A 10,173-nucleotide genomic window follows, 5' to 3' on the forward strand; every position below is an offset into this window, starting at 1 on the left:
CTGTGCAACTCCTACGATTTCTTTTTTCAAAATTTGAGCTTTGTCAGGAAACTGTCTGGCCAAGCTTAGCGTCTTAGTATGGAGTTGGTGCACAACCGAATGAGGGCGGTATACAAAATTGGTCTAAAATCAAAATATGTTGAGTAGATGTACAACATTTGTATTGTAGTTGACTTACATATGATTATAAAATTACTTTGACGTCACGGACGAATCTGAGGTTGTAAATAAAATGTTTAATGTCATGATTCACATCGAACCTACAAATGACCTATGTTACAACATTTCTTCATTTCGTACATGATCAGTCAAAATTGATCACGTATACCTTTTTTTTTTATAACTGCACCTATTATATAGCAACATATGAACCCTTCCAAAGATGAATACGACTGAGACCGTATTCGAAAGAGGAAAGCCACTGCAGAAAATAAAGATATTTTCGTAACTCTAAGTTCTGAAGAGTCACTCATGATGATTTTACACAACCACGCCAAGAAACATCACATTTAAGCTTGTTCCCACTTATTGCTCCGTGGAAATTCTTGATATGGGGACGCATTGGCTCATGGGAGTCAGCAGATATACATATGTAATAGCTGAACATATCTGCCCATGATTATTTTATTTGGAGGAAATAGACTCTGTACGTGGCAGTAGTGTTCCCCTTTCATTTTTGCATAATTCAGTTTTACATAAAAGCTCGTTGATAAAGACACTGGGTTAAGTTAATAAATTCTCGTGGAATATGGAATTCATATTTAAATATGAGCTCACCACCAAATAATGGGTGACGCTGTATAACCAAACCTTTATTTCTACTACTACTCTTCTCACCAAACAAATTTTAAAAATCCACATGCAATGTATACGTAATTTATTAAATACCAGTACACCTATTGCATATTGGGTTTATTATAAAGCTAACATTGTTTTTAGAAATGTACATACTGTCACACATCGTTTGGTAGAAATGAACAAATTCACGATCCATAGTTTATTTTTCATCCAAAGAGACATTTGGAAAACCCCCACAAAGTATTTATTATTGTAGGTTATATTTATAATACTGGTTAGTGCATTGAATTCTAGATGTGTCAATTTCCCTGGTTCTAAAGATTTAACTTCTAAGACGTTACACCATAGATGTTAATAAAGAAGTACCTGATTTTTTTTCTTTCTCAAAAATCTTTTCTGTCGATTGACTTACGCTTTGTCGGTTTTAAAAGAGTTCTTCTGTAAAATTGCATTTTAGAAAACAAATACAAATGATTACTATGGTGATTCTGTTCTCGACATCAAATCGTTGCCATGACAATGAATATGTCCACGTGTACCCTAAACAGAAATGACGTTTTTTGTTTGAAAACGAGGTTATCGACATCATAAAAAAATACAGGAATCAGGTTCATTTTCTTAGTCTTTACTTGCCATTGCATGCTTTTTGCCATGGTAAAACCATGGACCACTTCACGGCACTGTTCAAGACACACTGCCGAGAATCTGTAGAAATATATGTTCTGGCATTCGATAATGGCTTTTCGAAATCGATTTTCTCAATTCAATTCCTTGTGATAAATCAAAGAGAGAAATGATATGATAACAGGTGAGGCTTTGTATCAAAGCAGCAGACGACAACGTTTGGTCAACAGCCTCGTTTTCATCCCAAAACGTCATTTCCGGTTTGATTGCGTATGACAAGTGTTGCCAAGCAACCTGCTCACCCTACTTCAAAACAAAACAAAACCCACTCCAAACTAATTTCTCTATGATGAAAGACGAAATGTTATTTCAGAATGACGTAACGGTTTTGTCAGACTAGAGTATTGGCAAGAAAACGAGTGTATATAATAGAGGGTATAGGATGCTAAGTGTTTGTTTGGGGGCGCTGCTTACGTTATTACCGTAACAAGTGTTCATTTCAGAAATGCAACAAGAAACACAAAATTGATTTTCACAGTGTTCGCTTGACCCTGTGTCTGCATAGTCTTCTTTAACAGGTTTACTGCAAAATTTGTTGATTGATACCGCGTTATCTGCGTCTGTAAGATAATGAAAGGAAGAGGTGAAACATGGTTTTTCAATTCAAAAACTGAGTTTATACATGTTGTTTATTTATTGTGTTAAATTAAGTTGTTTTTGTTGTTGTTGTTGTTGTTGTTGTTGTTGTTGTTGTTGTTGTTGTTGGTGGTGGTGGTGGTGGTGGTGTTTTGGGGCAGTGTAATTAAGTTTTCCTGTATATAACAAGCTTGTGTAGTCTTCTTCCATATGAAGTTTGCTTCACATCGCATTAACATTAACGCCATGAATATGGGGGTCGGAAGGGTTACTAATGAGAACCACAGAAAAGGGCATAATGTATAAGTGAAGTTCATATGAATTGTTAGAATGCTTCTAACTTGACCATTGTATTGAAATGTTCATACCTGACCATGAAACTGTTGTTGCACATGCTTCAGAATTCTTCCCACAGTCACCAGTCATTCGCTGTACAAGTGGTTCTGGAACAGGGGGAATAGGAGGAGGTCGTGGAAGGCTACCCGAACCACCTTGGTTACAGCCATCACCAGGGCAACAGTAGACGCATGCCCATCCTTCTTCAGTTGGATAACAGGTAGGGGTATAGGTATTTTCCGACCCCCTACATTCAGTGTTTATAGTACATGATTTGGCTAGGGTCATCTCATGCGGCCCATCATCTGCAAGAAATTGAACAATCCTGTTATTTGTCTGGTCGGTTATAAGATTAAAGGAAGCCATTTTGGCGCCCAAAATTTTGTGCAGAATTTTTTTTTTTTGGGGGGGGGGATTTGATTTATGGTCCGTCAACTACAAGAAATTGAACATAGGCCTACTGTATCATTCTTGACCCCACAAAATAGCGCGAACAAAATGCAGATAAATCCTTCACAAAGCGTAATTTAGTGACGTATCATTGACTTCATATCGCGAGTACCTGACGAAATCACAATCGTAACAAATTCAACAGATGTTCAGTTTCTGGGGGCGAACTATACCTGCACTTCATTTAAACTCCAAAGTGCAATTTGGTTTGCCGTTCTTTTAAAGTTACAATAATCCCAAATACAATATACCCATAAACTCCATATATGCATTCGCTTACGCTCATGCGTGTATGTCGTCAACTGGTCACATCCTCAAGGTGTGGTTTATTGCTTAAATATATAGTGAATAAAACATACTTATTGACTAGCTATGAGGACACTAGTCTATTACCCGAAGGGTGGTTATGTAGCAACTATTTGCCGGGGGAGATAGTTGCTAAATACAGCACAAGGGGCAAATGATGGTCTCCTAGTGCCAAGCAATACTAGTATATTAGAGCACATCACATTCTCAGGCAAATATTTTTTCCATGGTGAAAGCAAAGCCCCAATGAGATTATCGTGCTACAAAAATATTGCCCTAGGGAAAACAGAACGTGACTAGTGATCCTATATGCAAATTGAGGTCACTATGGGTCAATAGTCCATACCATGTGATACGATCTAAGTCAGACACCGAAGGCTATATGAAAACAATGTGTTATAAATACTGCTGGGACTGTATTAAAAAGAGGGATAGAAAAAACGTAAGATGTAAAGTTCGCGTAACATTGTAAGTTGTTACTCGAAACTTTACCTCTCAGAGGAAATTTTTACCTACATTATTCTACACCTATTTTTTTTATCAATGTTCGTTTCCTTACCTGGCCACGTGGTGAGTGTGAGGCATTTGTCTTGTTCCTCTGTACATTCTACCAAACTAGCATTATTGCACCCGCCATCATTATTCTCAACATTTTCCACGCAGTGATGACATTTAAGGCCAAAAACTGCAAAAAAAAGTGAATTAATAATAAAAAATTACTAAGTAACACAAATATCATGATTACAGCTAGGAGAGCTTTACAACGATCAAGGGTCAAGCAGACAATGTGGTGTAGGTTAATACTGCGCACAGTACTAGTACACTTGTATATAATTTTCAAATCAGCCTCCTGTTACTTAACTGTCAACAGTCATCTTGACATTTTTGTAATTTATCTTTAATACTATTTTTGCTGCTGAAATTTATAGCATAAAAACAGACGTTCGATGAAGTCAAGACGGATTATATTTTACGTGTTGGACTCCTCAGTGAGTAGCATGTGTCCTGTATCATGTGTATAGAACAGAGAATGTGCACTGTACATGCTGATTATTATATCGCATGTTATGGGTTATATATGTGTACATAATTAGTAATAAATAAATATATATTCCAAAAGGTTTTTTTTAAGAATACGACAAAATATGTTCCGCGTCTGAATACAGACTAGCCTGTTACCTGTAATGATCTCAAAACATTTACTCATCCCCCTAGCAACGTCTCTACTGAAAGCATAGATACGTAATAGTTTTAATAGAGAAATTTATATTTTATTCTTCTAAGACACATTTTATTATTCGGTTCATGCAGCTGGTTTGTTGTTGTTGTTGTTTATATTGTTGTTGTTGTTGTTGTTGTTGTTGTTGTTGTGGTTGTGGTGGTGGTGGTGGTGGTTGTAGTGTCGTCGTCGTCGTCGTCGTCGTCTCCGTTTTTGTTGCTACACATCACTTCAGACTACAGTGGTCTGAGGTATTGCATATATTGCAACTGCAGATTTGCTTAATGTAGAATGTACCTTGGAAACCGACGTCTCTCCATACTTTGCCATATGTGAATGTGCATGGATAAAAAATGTGACAGCAAAGGTTTATGACATTGTAAAATACAGAAATATGTGTAATGCATATGTATATTTCAAATGAGAAATGTAGCACTCTAAGATTAATCCATTGCACATTTCAAATGAGCTATGCGTCATTCCCATGCTATCACCCCGGGTCCTGCTACACAAAAGTCAGAACACGTACCTTATAACTAATTTAAATGTCAACAGTCTGTTCTGCCAGCGGGATATTGAATATTTATGTAAACGTTGCTATAGTGACAGACAACTTTCATACACACAACTCACGTAAAAGTGGTACGTACAGTGCAACCATGAAGTATGTTTTACCATTGGCATTTCCGGTCTGTTCATTAGGTGTTGTAACTCTGAGCGTGTAGGGAACTCAGAACGGAAATATCCATTTGTCAACCCTATGTAATTGGGTCATCATTAACAGCTGAACAAGAAAGTGGATGATATGCCATCAGTCATCAACCTCACTGATGTCAAGCCAACGTTTGATATTAGAAATATGAATGATACTGAATAGCCAAAGATGTTGTTGTTGTTGTTGTTGTTGTTGTTGTTGTTGTTGTTGTCGTTGTTCACAGTTTCACTGACTGCACTGTCCATAAAATGCAATTTCCTGCTTGAGCACAATTCTAACAATGTCAATTTAAGTTTGTACACACTTTCATTTTCAGTCTCTGTACTATTCCAGAAACGTCAGTTTCATCCTATATACGGTTGTGTTTAGTTGCACTCCATGATCACTATTTAGCCTTGATACATTGTCCCTAGTATATCTCCATTGTGTTTAGGCTCCAAATAATAGTGGTTTATTTACCCAATCGTATAAAATGATTACAAAATAATGGTAACAAAAATCAAAAGAGAGAAGGGTAAATGGGGAGTCAAGAAATAGCTTACAGCTAGTCTAGCCTGATCCCCGACATTGTATATTGCGAATGAAAACAATAAGAGGGTTCAGTCATGATTGAACTTTATTTCATCAGAAACAAATACATGAGTGACAATGGTTTACACAAATTATATAAAACAGACATTCTGTTGAGGAACATTGATAGAGTTCATAGAGAAGTCATCCTGCCCATGGTCATATCTCTCACAAGTACGGCACATAGTTACAGTGCGGCAATCGACCAATTCAAACGCTCACCTCGGGGGTCCCACGCTACTGAAACCTTGCCAGTAACAAAGAAGAGACGCTATAGCAAAACTTTGTTTTCTATCATAGATTTGTATGATTTACTCCGAGTGAGTGTTGGCATCGTGTAAGTAAGCCGAGCTTCGATGTGGTGGTCAGAAGAGATAGGTATAAGACCTTACAATGTGATTGTGACGTAACATATAGTGTTTGCCAACAAACAAAACGTAGACATGCGTATCTAAGAACCACCGAGCTTTAAGTTTTACAATGGCACATCGCTGGTGTGTTAAATAGTTGTCCTTATTGGGCCTGACATGGACACTATGAAAACCCCGCGTAGATTTGTATGTCCTGAAGTGACTATGGAATTCAACAATAATTAGAATAGAATGACGAATACCACAAATATGGCTGTAATTTCTAGTGTCAGATTCAAACTTATATAGCACAGCTCAAGACGTAAATTTCTCTGGTGTTACCAATATTTTTGTTAATCACTGCCGTTGTTGGCAATGTTGGTGTTGGTGTTTGTGTTGTGTTGTGTTGTGTTGTGTTGTGTTGTGTTGTGTTGTGTTGTGTGGTGGTGGTGGTGGTGGTTGTGGTTGTTGTTCTTGTTACTGTCGTTGCCGTGTTTAACCATTTGCAACTTCTGCTTCTGTTTTAATTATTGGTACGATATATACTCACAGAAGGAACTTTGGTTTGGATTCGTTTAGTGTACTGTTGTTTGTTGAACGTTTTCATTTGCAGATAACACACATTTGCACTACCACAGAAATGAACCAAATCAAAACAATGAACAAGTAGGAAAATCACCTGCCATTAAATCTAACGTCTAATCCACTATTACTAAATAGATATCCAAATACATGTGACAACTTCACAACGTTGATGCATATGAAGTCCTAACTGCTGTACATAAAGTGACAAGTCTGTAACTGATCCTCATTAAAGGGATACAAGCGGACCATACGTTTTCGAGCAAGACTTACGCAAGTTAACACATGGATGTTGTGTAACCCAGACTGTGACGTTTCTTGATTTTTTGGTATCAAAACATTTACATATCAAAGTGACCATATTGATGAGGATTGGGTATTTATTTTGGATTTTTAATTTATAAAACTATTTTATCATAGCTTCCTACTTGAAAAATCAAAGCGAAACAATGTAGACCCAAGTCCGTATTTGTACCTCAATACATTGCAAAAAGCTATAAAAAAAATGTGTAAAAAAGTGTGCTATTGTACGTACAATAACAAACATTTTACACACTTATCAGTCTTTTGTTATTATTGAGTTACAAACAAGGACTCGGCATATGTTGCTTCATGTTGATTTTTCAAGTAGGAAGCCATGATAAAATTGTTTTATAAATCAAAATAAATACCCAATTTCCATCCATATGGCCACTTTAATTTTATAGGTGTATGATATCTGAATACCTAATGACAGTTCTACAAGTTATTAGACACGATTTAACATAGTTAGATTAACATAATGATTAATGAAAAAAGTAACCACCAGGCATTCTAAATTTACAGACAGTGCCTCTTTAAAACAAATATAACCACCAAAGACCACAAACTCTGCCCTTTTAACAGCAGGGACTTTCGTTCTCACAAAATATAAGCTAGTTGCTCTGGGTGCCGCCATATTGTTTTTGAAATCAGAACGAGGCTACAGAGCTCAAGAGTTTATGCAAATTAGGTAGGCAGAAGCCAGCCTGTAAGCTAGTTGCAAGATAGTGGATCGCTCTTCCTTGTGACTGACGGATTGCGGAACTCGACTCTAGTACTAACATAAGCCTTTAATGACCTTATCATAGGGTGTAGAACAACGCCAGTGACACTAATAGCTTACTTTGAAAAAATCGGATCCTGTGACCGTGCAATGAATACAGTTCACTCAAGAGTTTAATAAACGGGGTGTCCTCAAATATAGGTTAGTGGTAGATTAACTTGGTGCAATAAATCATTTTATCTATCAAGAACTCCAAATCTCAAGTATTCTAGTAACTTGATGCCATAAAAGTGGTCGGGTACGATAAGTGCGGTAATTGAAACCATTCCAGTGGTTCAACACCACAACTACCACAAACTGTTTGTTGCTTCTGGCTTACACAGCTCAACAATTAGATTTGTCACAAATACATTTGCATATGTTTTGATTTGGTGGCCATATGGATGGGAAATGAGTATATGTTAGATTTTGTATTTGATAAAACAACTTTAGTATGTTTTTTTTCTACTTGAATATATGTGAAACTACACTTACGACGTCCGTACTTATCCAAAAAAATGTATTTTTAAAAATGTGCAAAAGGTTTGTTACTGTATGTATGTATGTATGTATGTATGTATGTATGTATGTATGTATGTATGTATGCATGCATGCATGTATGTATGTACGTATGTATGTATGTATGTATTATGTATGTATGTATGTATGTATGTGATTGAAAAACTGGATAAACACAAATAATCACTACGTCACGTCCAATCTGAGCATGCGTCTGCTACTTTCCAATATAATGTCCATCCCACCCAATGCATTTAATAGTTTGATTACGTGTGATTACTTGTAATTAAAATAATTAAAAATCATTAGGTGTGTTTAGCCACTTTATTTACACATTATTTCCTGTACGTACAATAACACACAATTTACACATTTATCAATGTTTTCGTGTTACAAACAAGGACTTGGCATATGTTGTTTCATGTTGATTTTCCAAGTAGGAAGCCATGATAAATTGTTTTATAAAATTAAAAATCCAAAATAAATACCCAATCCTCGTCCATATGGTCACATTGATTTATTGAGGTATAAACACTGATCCGGTTTATGTTGTTGCACGTAATTTTTCCAGACATAGTACAGTTGCTTTATTTTTGAAATATCTAAAATAAAAAGCCATTTCTTATGTACATGACTACTTTCAGGTATGACAGATTGCCAAGGGTCAAAGTTCATTCTTAATTATTCATTTCTACAATCTGGGGTTTGAGTCAGACTCGGGTTGCCTGTCTACAAATTTACATTATTCAAGAATGCACCCGCGGTCGCCTAGTTACCAAACCCTATCAAGAGTTCACTAATTTGTAATGTCTTGACAAACGTTTATAACTGGTTCGGACTGCTTATTTCTATTGATTACACACGGCCATCAATTCTAACAACCGTCGACAGTACAATCAGAAAGAGGCAACTGTAAAAAAAGTGCAAAAATACGACTGCGGCAATCGAGTTATCGGCCTACTAAGATAGACACAAAGTAAACCAGTTGGTGTTGTGGCATGGTGATATAAGTTACTGAAAGGACCCTAGTTCAATTATACTCAATGTAGGGTGGCGTTTCTGATAACAGTTTATGCTCTTACAGTGTACGTTTAGAGACTCTCAGTATATACGCTATCTAGATTTACAGGGTGATTAAACAGAGGAACCACTATCACCCACGTGTGTTATCTACCACATCGAATAATAATAGTTTTCGTGGGTGTCTTAGTAAGCCGAGATTTCGAATACAACTTCAATATTTTGTTGAAGCCCCAATTGCTGTAATCTATCGCTATGTTAAGCATTTTTTGTTGCCCAGTGAAAATACACTGGTCTATCAATATTACATAGTAGATCTGACAGTTCAAAAATAGTAGTGGGTGAACATAGCTTCTGATATTACTGTTTCATATGCAATTGAATTGATGTTTACATCATCAAATTATGTCGACTTATAGGTAGGTAGGTCGATAGGTAGGTGTAGGATGGGTTGGTGGATCGGTCGGTCAGTAGGGAGGTGGGTAGGTAGGTAGGTAGGTGGATGGATGGATAGGTGGGTAGGTAGGTAGGTAGGTAGGTGGATGGATAGGTGGGTAGGTAGGTAGGAAGGAAGTGGTAGGTAGGTAGGTCCTAATTTGTAAATTTTATGGAATAAATATTGATGATTTGTATATAAACAGACCTGAAGGAAGGGTTTTACTTCCGCGGAGACATACCATACATTAAGTTACTGTCATTCACACACAAATTATAACAAAATGTGATCATTTCCACATTTCTGTGCATCTGTTAGTCATACATGTTTACTTATCTATTATTAAAATCTGTAAAACTGACTTACATGGTCACTTAGATGAACATCAGGTATAGTTTAATATGGTATACATGCTGTTTTCATCATGTTTGCGATGATACACTCTCAAGAACCACTTAACCCGAAAGAGAGTGTCGTCTGACGAGACTAAAATCTTACTAAACATTGCTACATTGTATCGTCTGGCTCGACAAGAATCTTGATATCATT

General features: G+C 36.5%; 1 protein-coding gene across 2 annotated transcripts in view; it reads right to left on the reverse strand.

Moving 5' to 3' along the window:
* Positions 1-213: 213 nt before the first annotated feature.
* LOC144450824 (uncharacterized) overlaps positions 214-10,173 on the reverse strand; it is a 27,612-nt gene continuing 17,652 nt past the window's right edge. For both annotated transcript variants that reach the window (XM_078141561.1, XM_078141562.1), the window contains exons 2-4: positions 3,710-3,835; positions 2,427-2,699; positions 214-2,042 (exon numbers count right to left, since the gene is read on the reverse strand). In XM_078141561.1, the coding sequence (XP_077997687.1) occupies positions 1,819-2,042; positions 2,427-2,699; positions 3,710-3,835 (623 nt within the window). In that variant the 3' untranslated portion in view covers positions 214-1,818. The remainder of the gene's footprint in view (positions 2,043-2,426; positions 2,700-3,709; positions 3,836-10,173) is intronic.

The sequence above is a fragment of the Glandiceps talaboti genome, chromosome 20 (assembly GCF_964340395.1).
Source record: "Glandiceps talaboti chromosome 20, keGlaTala1.1, whole genome shotgun sequence".
Classification (NCBI taxonomy): Eukaryota; Metazoa; Hemichordata; class Enteropneusta; family Spengelidae; genus Glandiceps; species Glandiceps talaboti.